Source organism: Mesoplodon mirus, assembly GCF_964341445.2.
Source record: "Mesoplodon mirus genome assembly, chromosome: 11".
Taxonomy (NCBI): domain Eukaryota; kingdom Metazoa; phylum Chordata; class Mammalia; order Artiodactyla; family Ziphiidae; genus Mesoplodon; species Mesoplodon mirus.
In genome coordinates, this window is record NC_138987.1 from 95,021,732 (window position 1) to 95,036,301 (window position 14,570).

Sequence of the window (14,570 nt, forward strand, 5' to 3'; positions counted from 1 at the left end):
GAACAGAAAGGAGTATGGCACAGCATTCACTCCACACTTTTTTTTTTAATTTTAAGAATAAGCAATAATCATAATATGACTTTCTGAGAACAATTTTCTGTTGAGAATCAGACAGGGTAGCACCCCGTGAATGGATTTTCCAACATGAGAAAACTTTTTTTCTTCTAGGCTCTTGTGTGTTTAGGTAATTCTGAAGAAATTGGGGGGAAATGTTAAATGAGGAACATGGGCCTTTCCTGGTAGATCCGAGTTCCCCAGGGCACACAATGAGCTATTTCTTTTCCTGAGGATATTGAACCAGGTCTTAAAATTTATCAACAGGAAACAGGTCAGGGGCCTTGTAACAGCAGGAAATGTGAGAAGTGTGCTGGGAGCTTTTACTTTAGAGATAGTAGCAGATTGTGAAATAGTAGAAAGGTCTAGAAGGTTGCCTCAGGGTTGCCCTCAATATCTGGGAGTCGAATACTTTCTAATGGAATTCTTGCAGTTTTCAAAGAATACAAAAAGCTGCATAATCTGATTTCAAGTGTACATAACTTCTTTTATTCATTGTATGAATAGATTTTTAGAATCTAATGATACTTATTATCATTCTATCAATATTACCAAAGTTTTTCTTTTCATACATTTAATGTCCTTTGGATAGAGCATGTTAAAAAAGTCTCTTTACATTTATAGGACAGGGTTTTATTTTTCCTATCCTTTCCCTTTTTAAAAACTAATCTGGAACTCAGTGAGATGGATCAGATACCCAGTTCATTATTGGTGGGAATATGAAACTGATTATCCCGGTGTTAAGGTCCAGTCTTTTACCACTGTGTTGAAGAAGGCCTTGCTTTTCTGGGCCAAAAGCAAACTGCAAGGAAAAATCTTCCACCCATACCATCTGTGTGGAAAGCAGTATTACCACTGAGGAAATCTGTAGAGGCTTATGCCAGCTGCTCTGTAGATAAAACTCGGACTTGTAAATACTGCATCACAAGCTGGCAGATGACGTCAGCTGTAGGATGTTTGCCTCTGGCTTCATTGTACTCCTTCTACAAAGAGTTACTAAATGCTTCCTATCCTTTCTCTAAACACAGCTCCATGACAATACTTTGAAGAATCTTGAAGACAAACAGTCTTTGCTACTAAAATTTGCTATTATTTCCCCTTTATTCCAGGTTATTAGATTGAGCTGCCAGCTGTAAAAACCGGAGTGGACAACTTATACTGTGTTTTCTTTGCTATTTTCCTTTTCTAGGTTCAGCAGAAAACTAGAGAATGACCCCTTTGTTGAAATTCCCACCATTTAAACTCCAAGTCAAGGGTAAATAAAGAAACAAACACAAAAACATGCCCTTCCCATCCCTAAAGGAATGTCTCCTTCAGAGGTCATCTTTTACAATAGACTTCCAGGCTCACTTAAATGATTTCTCACTGCCTCAGTGAATTAGGTTTTATTTCACCTTATTTATTTAAGGTGTCTTTTTTATGAGGAGAGAAAGGTGAGGATCTACTGTATCTCAGCTACTCCTTGTGAGAAATGAAAGAGTAAGTAAAATTATATTGAATTTAACATATATTTGATGAGAATCTGCTGAATGGTAAGGTGTTGTTCTAGGGATGGTAGGTAAGTGGTAGAAAAGTAATGTAATAATAATTAGTGAAATTTTCCTTTCTGTAAGTCATAAGACACTTTCACATCCATTGTCTGGGGGGAACAAGCTAGTCCATGCTTCAAGGAGTCCGCAGACCTAGGACAGAGATTGTCTATAGATTTATTGGCTTTAAGACAGATATTCTCTCCAGATACTTGGGGACAATTTACCCATAAACTTTATCTTCTCAATATTCTTAGAACATGAGCAGTAAAGGGATCATTTTTATCTGGAATACAGAAATGAGGTTGATGCCTAGAGATGACTGATGCTCCAGGTAACAAGAGCAAGAACAGATAGAGTTCTCAGCCAGTTTACATATATTAATAATTTAGTTCTCAAACAATATTTTGAAGCAAGTTCTCTTACTGTTTTTCAAGGAGGACATTGAGGCACAGAGAGATGTAGTTAAAAGTGCTGGAGTATTAACCTTAAGGATCCAGATCATGAGTCTTTTGATTTGCGAGTGGTGGGGATGGTCAGTGAGAGGCGGGAAGGAAGCTCGCAGCTCTTTACTGGAGACACGCTGATACTGGCAGCCTGACTATTCCTTCCACTTACGTGTAGCTCTGGCTGTTCCTCTCTCCAGCAGAATTCTGCAGTCCTAAAAATGGTATTGTCTTAAGGCAGCAGATAGCAGCCTGTCTTCCTTCCAATTTGAAAATCCGTATCTCTGTCCTCCCATCTTACTGGTCCAATAACATAATGCCTGGAAACCCAGCAAATGCACAGAAAGATCTGGCAAACAGTGAGTTTAAAAGATCATATTTATTCATTTATTAAAAAGAGTATCCGTCAGCTAAAACTGCATCATCTCCCCGGTGACTTATAGATTTTTCTGTGGAGTTCACAGTCACTCTAAATGAAAAAGAGAAAGAGAGGAAGAGAAAAATGACAAATAGAAATGATTTTTCTTCAGCTTGTTTTCCACTCTTTAGGGTTTTGTCCTCTGTTGCTCTAAACCAATTTTATTCTTGGTAATTAATTTGAACAAGGTCAAAGGAACATCTGGAAAATGTTGAGGAATATTACCAAGTGTAAATGCAAGATAGGTTTTGGGTCTCAGGTAGCTGGTTTCACAACCCTTGCACTGGTTTACTTCTGCGCTGGCTGTTAAACTCATTGTTACAGGTTTTCCAATGATCTGTTGCAGGTATTACCGTAATGGAGCAATCACTTCAAGCAAAATTTCTTTCAGGTAGAAGATCTTAATGCGTATTTCTCACAGATGAAATATTTCCAAACACTGCAGTTAGCGGAAGAAAGGCTGTTGTTTCTGAGGTATCCACAGACCTGGTTAGTTGATTGGGGTCCCTGTATTGGTGACCTGGAGACGCAAGTCAGTGTATCTGAGGTTAGGTGTTGGGCTTACGGGAATGTCCTCTGGGCAATAAAATGAGAGATGCACAGCTTTTCTTTTTGTTTTAATCTGTCACCCTTGCGGTAGTTTTGCCTTTCTTCTTCAATAACAGAACAATTTTCTCTCAATAAAGAATATAAATATTACTTCAACAAGCAGCATTTTTAAAAAAAAAAAAAGCTTGAATACAAAAGGATAGGATCTAATTTGGAATCTTTTTTCTGATTCTTAATTCTCAAAATATGAAGGCACTGCTGACCCGCATCCCCAGTTCTTTCTGAAAGCTCACTATGGAAATTGCCTAACAATTACTATCGTCTCTTGCCCTTAGCACTCTAGCCTTTAAATGATAGAAAGGAAATGTACTTGATAATCACATAATATTGTTCATTCAGACTCAAATATTGATGTGAATGTGCTACAGTGTAATGGCAGTGGGGCTGAGACAGAGAAAATTTGGAAGGCATGTAGCCATTCTTAAATTATCTTGTCTTTGATTCCAATCAGAAGCCTGTGAAATTATCATGCTGGTTATGTCTTCTGGAGGAAATGTAAGGTATAAAATAAAATGAACTTTTGATTTCCCTCCTGTGTCTAATTCTTCTTGGAATGTTTCCCTCAGAGACTTACAGATCAGGGGAAGGAGAGGAGCCCTCTTGCCAAAGCCAAGGTTGGCTGGACCCATCCTGAGACAGTCCTACCCAGTAATCATAGTTTCTTTTGATCTCTCTCAGGCTGCCAGTGATAAAGTCCTATAAGAAACAAGACTTGAACAGTGAACCAAGGAGGGGGGCGTACTACCAGAAAAACCCCAATAAATTACCATGAAATATAAAGTGTGGTATTTTGTTTCCACAGAATTAAGTAGAATTTGAGAGCTGGAAAAAGAGAGAGAGAGAGAGGATTTTTAAAAGAAAGGATACCTTTTTCCCTATTGCTAAATGATCAACGTGGTGTTAAGGACTATGGAAAAATTAGGTATCTGGTATCAAAATAGTTTTAACAGATTCAGAATTTGGCATATAGTATATGACTTTCCCAGGATATTTCAGAGTGAGAAATAGTTTAGAAGATTCCAGAAGCAACTTAACTGTAGGCATATTTCGTGAGAAGAAATATTTCTAACTATTGTCACTAAATTTGCACAGAAAAAATAGTGTGAACCCATAATTGTAATAAGTTAGTCCAAGTTGCCTTGGTTTATTACATAGCCTTAACAAATTGTTATACTATTACTCTTGCAAAAATGAACTTTGACTAGTTACTGAATATAGTAGGCATACATTTTAAATAAATTCAGAAATGTGTAACTATATCTTCTACTTTGCACATAATTTATGGGTAGAATGATTTCAGGGAAACATCTTACTGTTTACTCGTTAAGATGTTAGTAAACTAGATTTAAGGTCAATTAAACTTCTCATTTAGCAAATGCTTATTTTCACAAATCTCTCCATTTCATGACATCACCTCACTTTTTATACTTATACTTTTCTTGATAATTACAAAATTGTTATAGCTTATTATACTTCCCTACAGCATTGAAAATAAGACATTTAAAACATACATACACTTATAATGTATGCATATCTTGGAGTGGGTTACCATGTTACAAAACGGTATTTCTCTTACCCTTTCCCCTTTTTGATTAACAAAGGACATAGATAACATATTCTCCTTGATTTTTGAATAACCATCTCGTTTTTTGTTTCTCCAGTTAAAAGGAAAATAAGCCATGCTAATTCTTACTTTGTGTGTTAAACCTTTTTTTCAACCAATCTACCGTTGTTATAGAGTATCAAGGAATTCTGTCTTATGAGAACCAGTCTTTTCTTTTAATGGGTAATATGGTATTTTCAGAATGATGTGAAACCATAAAACAGTGTTTACCATTTCTTCTTTGCTGTCTATTTGTAGAAGCTTAGATCCCTCCTTCAAACAATACTCTCCACTGGTGCGCCAAATTTTCCAGATTTCAGAGACATGGTAACAACTTTCTCCATTGCGAATCCAGTTGTCTGGACAAGGGCTGCAGTTATGGGCTTCAAATATGAACATTTTATTAAAGTTATTGTAAAAAGATTAGTAGCATATCTTCTCAAGAGAACCCTTGTGTCACTCCCAGTAAAGCTGGACTCTTTAACCCAATGGTTCATATGATGCAGTACTTACCAATTTCAGCTGCTTTGAGGCTGAATGCAGTACGATTTATACAATTATTTCCAAGTGCAGTAGGTCTCTAAGAATTAGTTTAGGATAAAATTAATTTGAGAATATCTATTCCCAAGTTGTTCCTCCTCTATAATAATTGATCTGATTATTCTATTTTTAGAAATCTTTCCTCCTTTTAACTTTACATCATTTATCATCTTCATTTGTTTGCTTATTGTTTCATGTCTTTTAATCTTATTGGCCCAATTTAATTGGGAATGTACCAAGCATAATAATAAGTACATTCCCAATTAATTAGGTGAGTAGCATCATAAGCCTCAAGTTGATGTTTAAATTCTGGGAGTTAAACATGAAAAATTTTCGCACAGAACGGAGAGAACAAACAATGCACCTTGAGGAATGATTTTAAAATTTGTGGGTGAGGAAAAGTGAATAAAAACACAAGTGACCAATATGTTTATTTTAGGACTTTGATATAACTAAGAAGACACAGTGTTTAACCAGTTTTACAGAACCTGTGTTAAGAAAGAATGTATTCACAAAAGAAGGATGCTCAAATGTATAAAAGGGGAACCAAAGAGCAGGAATTTAACCAAGTGTTTCTGGCACAGTTTTTCCCCCGCCCCTTTTCTCCCTTTTTTTTTTTGCGGTACGCGGGCCTCTCACTGTTGTGGCCTCTCCCGTTGCGGAGCACAGGCTCCGGACGCACAGGCTCAGCGGCCATGGCTCACGGGCTCACGTGGGATCTTCCCGGACCGGGGCACGAACCTGTGTCCCCTGCATCGGCAGGCGGACTCTCAACCACTGCGCCACCAGGGAAGCCCAATTCTCTAAATTTTATGTATTAGTATTATTAAACACTAGTTAAGTAACCATAGAGTACTTGACACACTATTAACAAGTAGAAATAGACAGGTTTAAAATGCTTGTAAGGGATGAAATAGATAAAACCAAAGTCACTTAATAGAATTTTTTTAAATGAGCTGAACCCTGCATTGTTAAAATTTTTGTAAGTAGCCTGATTTTCAAAATGAATTTTCTGCTTCAAGAGATATCTAAATTTGAATCTAAAGCAAGATCTAAACTAAATAAATTGAGGCATTTGGAGCTCTAATTAAAGTTACACGTAAATTTGAATGATTGGATAAAACATAATATGTTGCTTTTTTTGTTGTTTAATCTTACCTCCTAATCTCACGCATTCCATTTTGACATTTGACTGTATATTTTCCTTATCTGTATTTCTTGGAACCTCAGTATTTTCCACATACTATTGAGATATATATATATATGTATATATATGAGACTGAACTGAAGAGTAGGTCAAAAGTATGTCTCTCCTATTATGAAATCCTGACTATAATTTTACAAACAATAAAATGTATGTCACTGTTTTTTTTTTTGTTGTTGTTGTTGTTTTGAGGAATTGGTGTATACATGTGTATCCACGCAGTGGAAACTGATTTTGTATCAATTACCTGAACTGAAAGACTTCTGCATCAACATTTGGCAATATTTCATCTGCAGGCCATGGTTTCTCTTCCATTGTGTGAAATTGAGCAGTACTCTGTCCTGTTGGAGGAGTTTTTCTTGCTGCTTCATTGCAGTAGTGGACACCTGGAACACTTCAAACAATAACAACCATTCCTGATAAAATACTGACATATAACAAAGTAAACCTTCCACATAGACTAAAGAGAACTACACATTGCTGATTATATTTGTGATGAAAACCTACAAAGAATGCACAGCAAAAAGGCTCTTTGCCATTCCTGTTTCCTTATTCACCCAATTCCAGTCTCCCAAAGTAGTCAGGTTTGCCCATTTCTTTTTTATTCTTCCAGAGATATTTTGAACTTTGCATGCAAATGAATATAAAACCCCCTCCTTCCCCTTTACACAAATGGTAACAATCTTTTTACATGGTTTTTCACTTTTTATTTTAACACTTAAAATATATTTTGGACATAATACTGTGTTAGTACATAAAGAGCTTTTTCATTCTTTTGTTATATAACATTCTACTGCATGGATATGTCATGATTTATTTTAATAATTCTCTATTTTAGACTATTTGCAATCTTTTGATATTACTGAAGTACTGTAATAAAGAAACTTAGTTATACATAATTTCACACATGTGTAAGTATATTTGTAAGATATGTTGATGGGTCAAAGTTTTGTGCATTTAAATTGTATTAGATATTTCCAAATTACTTTCCATGTGTGCTGATGCAAATTGTATAGGAAAAACTCAGTTTTTCCTTCTATAGGCCTTTCTCCTGTGAATCATCTTGACTTTTCTGACACTTCTGGTCACCAAATGTATGGTTGCCCCACCACCACCACCCTCGCCCTCTCCACAACACCAACTCAGTGTCCTATAATTTAATTCAATCTGACACTATCTTCTTGGAGAAAGTAACAATCCCACAGGTCAAGGGCTCAGTCCCAAAGATTGCTCTCCCCTTCAGATGCCAATGCAAGTAGTAGGTCCCCAGGTTTCCACAACTTCTGTTTGATTTGGCTACAAATTGGAGATTCCCATGACTCCCTCCTGGGTTCAATTAATTTGCTAAGGCAGCTCACTGATAGGGAAATGAGTTACCAGTTTTTTAAAGGGTATGATAAAGGATACAGATGAACAACCAGGTCAAGAGATACATTGGGAGAGGTCTGGGAGGGTCCCGAGCTCAAGAGCTTCTGTCCCCATGGAGTTGGAGTTGGATGTGTCACTCTCCCAGTGTGGATGTGTTTACGAACCTGGAAGTTCTCTGATTCCACACTATTGGGATTTTATGGAGGCTTCCTCACATAGGCATGATCAATTGTTTTTGTTTTTCTTTTTTATAAATTTATTTATTTTATTTATTTATTTTTGGCTGCGTTGGGTCTTCGTTGCGGTGCGCAGGCTTCTCATTGCGGTGGCTTCTCTTGTTGCGGAGCGCGGCCTCTAGGCACGCGGGCTTCAGTAGTTGTGGCTCGCGGGCTCTAGAGTACAGGCTCAGTAGTTTTGGCGCACGGGTTTAGTTGCTCCGTGGCACGTGGGATCTTCCCAGACCAGGGCTCGAACCCATGTGCCCTGCATTGGCAGGCAGATTCTTAACCACTGCGCCACCAGGGGAGTCCCATGCATGATCAATTGTTAATGCTATTTCCAGCCCCTCTCCCCCCTCTGGAGGATGAGGGGTGGGCTGATAATTCCAAGCTTCTAATAACGGCTTGGTGGGGGCTGGTCACCAGCCCTCATCCAGGAGCTCATCCACACTCACCTCATCGGAACAAAAGATGTTCCTAGTGCTCTTATCACTTAGGAATTTACAAGCGTTTCAGGAGCCCTGTGTCAGGGACCTGGTCAAAGACAATTATTAGAACGAGAGATGTTCCCTGTGCTCTTGTCACAGCAGAGTAGAGGGGAGAGACAGTAATGTATATCTTCTATTACCTCATACAAATGTTCTCTCAGTTTCATTTGAATTTGCATGTATCTTTTTATGTTTGATGTTGAAACTCTTTTCACATATGTATAAATAAAGGTCAGTTGTATTTTCTTTTCAATGAAATGTATAATTATATCCTTTGTAATTGTTTTCATTGGGTTTCTGGTCTTATATATGTGGTCCTTATTGTGCCGTGAGAATTAATTCCGGCTGGCCTGGAATCAGCCTGAGCAGGGTTTTTAAAATTCCTACAGGACACTGATCTCCGGACAAGGCATGAAACATACAAATTAATAGTGTAGCTTTGTTATCATGGGTATGAGGATTTGGGGGGCCAGATTATACTATCTTGTCAGCATTGTTCATTGATCACATACGATTGACGATTTGTCCCTGGTTACAAAGAGACCCTGAGAAGGCTCTGCTGTTGAGGCTAGTTACCTCTCAGGAATATGTCAGGTGGTCAGCAAGACATAAATTCCCAAGCAAGACTTCATTTTGGGCTCCCAAGTACCAAGGTGTCTTGTGTACACATCGGTGTTTCCTGATCCAAGAGAGAAATTGTGTCGTGAAAGGACACTTACATGGAGAGGAAGAGGTGCCTGTTGGAACCTGGTCTTTCCAGATACTTTTGTAATACACATCCTTCCTTTTATTTTATTTTATTATTATTTTTTGCGGTACGCGGGTCTCTCACTGTTGTGGCCTCTCCCGTTGCGGAGCACAGACTCCGGACACGCAGGCTCAGTGGCCATGGCTCACGGGCCCAGCTGCTCCGCGGCATGTGGGATCTTCCCGGACCGGGGCACGAACCCGTGTCCCCTGCATCAGCAGGTGGACTCTCAACCACTGCGCCACCAGGGAAGCCCCACATCCTTCCTTTAATGCCTTCCCCTGCCCCTCCTCCACCTTCATCTTCACTTCCTCTTTCTCCTCCTTCCTCTTGCTTCTTGGTATCCCATAGTGTGGAGGTATCATTTTTTAATTAAGTGGTCCCTTACCAATAGGCAACTGCATTTTTTTCCATTTTTTTTTCTTCCTATTGTTACATGTGCAGGTTTATCAATAGGAAAACTTTCCAGAAGTGGGATTTCTAGATCAAAATTAATTCATTCAGTTTAAGATAACCCAGAGTTTGTTAAGAACAAGATTGTCATGGTTGATCTTAACAGATTTCATAAACTAGACAGAGAAGAAAACAAAAGTATGTGCCCATCAGACAGCAAGATTTTTGAGGACATAAAAATGTACAGTATGATTTTATCAACATCCTTAGTATGTACTATGTGCTTTTTGGCTATATAATAACAGATGATTGGAGACTATAGATTTATTTTTATGTATAAAACAAATTCTACATTCCATTCACTTGACAATATTGTTTCAAGATGTTGCACCTTCAGTTATTTTGCTTTAAATTGAAATTGTTCTCTGTAATTCAAGTTTCTTTCATCTTTTTACCCCAAGTAGTTAATATTTATAAAATAACACTGAAATTTGTTATACAGAATGGATACCTGAACCATATCTTTTGATATTTGCAATGTCAGTTAAATATGTCTTCTTGCAGTTAGAATGGAACTTGGCAATATTTCATTAAGAGTCCCCAGTTTTTACAGGAAAAACTGGATTATTATATGTTAATTGACTTATATGGTAGTTCTCTTCCAACTCTGCAAATCTGCTTCCAGTATTTATGTTTGATAAACAGATATTTAATTGTGAATTTCTTTTAAAAATGGACTAGCATTATATATATATATATATATAAATATATATAGTATATTATATATACTATATGTATTTATATTTATGTGTATTTTAATAAAGTACAAAGGGAGGATAAGGTGAGATAAGGGAAGTTCTGACATTTATGATGGGGTGTGAAATTTTATTTGAGGAGATAGACAAGGTAACAATTACTTCTTGAGAGCCTAGAAATTATTAAAACATTCCTCTCTGAACTGCCAGGAAAATAAGATCATAGCTAACATGAACAAGGTCAAGTTTCCTGTACTTTGTGGAAGCAAACCTTGTACCCTTCTCTTCTTCATTTCAGAACTCCTAATTCTCCTTTGCCAGCTAATTCCTCCTAGACAGAAAAATGATTTGCCAAGGTATACAAGAAATAAGAATTATCCAGACAATAACCTTCATCTCTGTCTTGCTAAGCATATTTCTTAGTGCTAGCGTGAGTGATAATAAAAGGTCTTAGTCTTATTTCTGGAATCTGCAGTTCTGTAATTGTTACATTTTATAAAAAATTCATTTGCTAGATATAGAAACATGTCTCCAGTTTGGACTAAAAAGAACAAAGAAATGTGGTTAAATATTGGCTCAAACAAAGTTCTCACATTTACCTTAAACATACTAACTGGTACCTCATCAAATATAAAGTGAAAAACTCATCTTAAAATAATTGTATAAGTCAAATTTAGAACAAATGTATATTAGAAAAGGAAGAGCCTATACTGAAAACTTACAAATTGCAAGCTTTGGCATACTAACATGATTCATAAATTGAATCATGATATAAGCAATTATTTGCATCACTTTCCCCCAACAGACCTATGGTATTAGATTTGAATTAAACAACATGCAATTGAACATTAAAAGTTATCATTAGCATCCGAGTGCTTAGAGAGTTATATCAAATAAATGTCCCATAACTTAAATAAGGAAGCCATTATTTTATATCATTTATGTCATTTAGATGTTTCTAATTGATTTGTCTATCCATTTATAAATTATGAAGTTCCAGTTCCACGACATACATACATATAATTGTATATAACACTACATGAAGTATGTAACCTATCTATAGATTATTTTGAAGATATCCTTTTGTACTTACACTTGACACCCAAGAAAATGGAGGTTGCTAATGAGCCTATGCAGAAGATACATAAAACCACCGTCACAAGACACCATGTTCCTAAACAAGGAATAGAGACAATGAAATTGAATTAGAGAAAGTAGAGGAAAGAGGTGGGTCAAGATAGGACTACACTGAGTAAACTAAGGAGTTAACATTAGACATTCCTTCTAGAGAATCACCGAGGCCTTGTAACTGTGTGTAACAGGAAAAGGTGAACTCAAACTCTTTGAAATGCAAGTCATAACTTGGAATACACTGGATTTGGAAAAATGCCAAATTGAACAGTTTTAATAATACACTTCTCTTATCCTTATATAACACCACAAACTTAGTAACTAGTTAGATGTATTATCTTCCAACAATCTTTTACAAATGATGGCAAGCCAGGCAGCAGGCTTTAGTTTTTGAGAGCAAAGAGACTGTCTCCAATCTCCTCATCTCTTGTCAGTGTCACTTGAGCATGATTGGTTCAAAGGTATTTCCCTTTAAACGTATGATTTTGGATGAGGACAATTTTTTAAGGTAATTCTGCAACTATTCAGGAAGGGAAAGTGAATGTGTGATTTGTTATATTCTTAATGCTAGTTACAGAAAAATGTATAAAATTTATCTTTGGATAATGTCGTAGGCTGGATAACAGCTTTGCCCGAAATGCCTATGTCCTAATCTCTGGAATCAGTAGGTGTTACCTTAGGTGGAAAAGGAGATTTTAAAGGTATAATTAAGTTAAGGATCTTGGGATGGGGAGATTATCCTGTTTTACCTGGGCACTTATAAATGAGATTTAGATTAGAGGGACAGACTGCCATATGATGGAGGAAGCAGAGAAACATTTGGAAATGTGCTACTGTCTTTTGAAGACGGAAAAGGAGCCACAAGCTAAGGAAAGCAAGAAATGCAGCTCTAGAAACTGGAGAAGACAGGGCATGGGTTACCCCCTAGAGCCTCTCTAGGGAAGGTAGCCCCATGACACCTTGGTTTCAGCCCAGCAGAACCCGTTTTGGACTTCTGATCTCTAGAATTGTAAGAAAATAAATTTGTGTTGTATTAAGCCCCTAAATCTGTGGTAATATATTACCTAAACAATAGGAGACTAATACGAATATTAAATTATAAAGACAGAACTGATCCAGGCTGATGAGTGTTTGCCAGTTTTTTCAACCTACGTTTTCTCTTTTACTTCTTAGTATTTATCAGATAATGTGCAGGGTGTTTTTACGTGGGAGCTAAAATTACACAAAATATATGATTTCTTTCACTTATTTTACAAATCCAGGAATTCTTTGTCTTTCCAGCGAGTAAGCGAGAGAGAGAGAGAGAGAGAGAGAGAAAACCAATGTAATACATATTTGTCAAGTCCATTTCTCTTTTCCTTTTTCACTTTTACTTACTCCTCCTCCACTTCATTTCATTTTTAATATTATGCATATTATAATACTATTGCATATTATGCAATATTATGCATCACATTATGCATATTATAATACTCCTAGGTGGGTTATCTCAGATTAGAAAAATCACCTTGGGCTCCTCATAGAACAGGAAAAAAGAAAACCCACAAACCACAAGGTCTTGGTCTAAATAAGTAGAACTGGTTACCTGAATTTTTGGTGGAAGACAGATGTTTCTGGTAAGGGTTTGGTGTTGGATTATCCCACTGAAGAGAGGTGTATGTTTCTTCCTCCTGCATGTCTGAGGTGCTTTGATAGGTAAGGGGGTCCACATGAGAAGCTGAGACAAATAACTCCTTTTGTAGTCAGGAGCAGATTAATGAAAGAACTGAAATTAGCTACCTTTTCACACCAGTGGGGAAATATGTTTGAGTTTAGGGAATAGAATAGATGCATCTTCATCCAGAAAGTAGAAGTTTATGAAGTTTAAGCCAAAGCATAACTTGGTAAAGAAGGAAGTGAGAAAGAAACTGAACTCAAAATGGCCAATAATAGAATAGGTTATTGCTCTGGTTTCTATAATGTAGCAGATGTTGAAGGTGATAGCACTGGATTACTGTTAAAATGAAAAGGCCAGAAGTGCAGAGAGTGAGCTTACATTTGGTTTAGGATGTGAAGTGTGGGAATGACCTTGATAGCAAAGATACGAGGATAGCTCACATTAGGCCAACCAGTGTGGAAGGAGTTGTAGGTCACTGTACATACTTAAACAAGAAAACTGGGAAGGGATTTCATCCCTCAAATAAATTTACACACTGTATTAGTTGGGGTGATGCAGTTGCTGTGACAAGTAAACCTCAAAATATCAGTCATTTAACACAAAGTTTATTTCTCGCTCACGTAACATTTTAGCTCCAGTAATCCTGGTTAATGGGTAGTTTTCCTCCAGATGCAACCCCGCTCCTTCCATTTTGTGGGTGGTTGGAATGTCATACTTCTAGCCAATGGAAAGAAAAGGAGAAGATGACATATCCACATCTGCTTCTTAAAAGCCGTAACCTTGAATTATCATGTATGACATTCACATCCACTAATAATGCCCTGTTTGGATCTACAGTTTGGTCCTGATAAGCCTAATTTTTGCCTGGCTAGCAAACTTTTTACAATAATTTCACTCTAGAAGGGAAGCATGAATTATTTAGTGGATAGAAAGAAGGCTGTTTCTGCCACATCCTGTGACTACAGCACTGGTATTGAGAAATTTGATACTTTAATCATCATTCATATATTGGCCATTTGTCCTTACGGCCAAAAGTAGTGTCTCAGTAATTTACAGTCTGCAAATCCCAACAATCTGCAAAATTCTTTTTGGTCACAGTGTCTCACTGGATCAACCATTAACCTCTGTAACAGAATAAAACAAATGGGGCACTCAAGGGGGCATCTGAGGGCATTTAACAAAGACGGTTTTATAAGGATTGGGGAAGGATTAAGGAAACCAGAAAGGGGTTGTGAAATATGTATTGGGGAACGATGATCAAACCCAGGCCTGAAGGGTTAAGGGGAGGGTAATTATTGAAACTTTGTGACCTATCTGAAAGGGCCATGGCCTGAGATACAGAACATGAAGACTTTGCCAAACCACGGTGTGGTAGGCGACAGCCAGCGGCGTAAACACCTGGACCGTTC

At 37.2% G+C, this 14,570-nt stretch overlaps 1 protein-coding gene across 2 annotated transcripts; it reads right to left on the reverse strand.

Moving 5' to 3' along the window:
• Positions 1 to 636: 636 nt before the first annotated feature.
• CLEC9A (C-type lectin domain containing 9A) lies at positions 637 to 13,275 on the reverse strand. 2 transcript variants are annotated; one of them, XR_014295407.1, is made up of 7 exons: positions 13,090 to 13,195; positions 11,467 to 11,547; positions 6,651 to 6,797; positions 4,891 to 5,042; positions 3,631 to 3,752; positions 2,673 to 2,967; positions 637 to 2,498 (listed from the first exon to the last, which is right to left on the reverse strand). XR_014295407.1 is itself a non-coding variant. In XM_082637089.1 (6 exons), exons 1-6 carry the CDS (start codon positions 13,178 to 13,180, stop codon positions 2,835 to 2,837), a joined length of 726 nt encoding a protein of 241 aa, XP_082493215.1. In that variant the 5' UTR covers positions 13,181 to 13,275; the 3' UTR covers positions 2,817 to 2,834. The 2 variants fall into 2 exon arrangements, 1 of the variants encoding a protein (XP_082493215.1); XM_082637089.1 differs by lacking the exon at positions 637 to 2,498 and having other exon boundaries at positions 2,817 to 2,967; positions 13,090 to 13,275.
• Between the last annotated feature and the right edge of the window lie 1,295 nt (positions 13,276 to 14,570).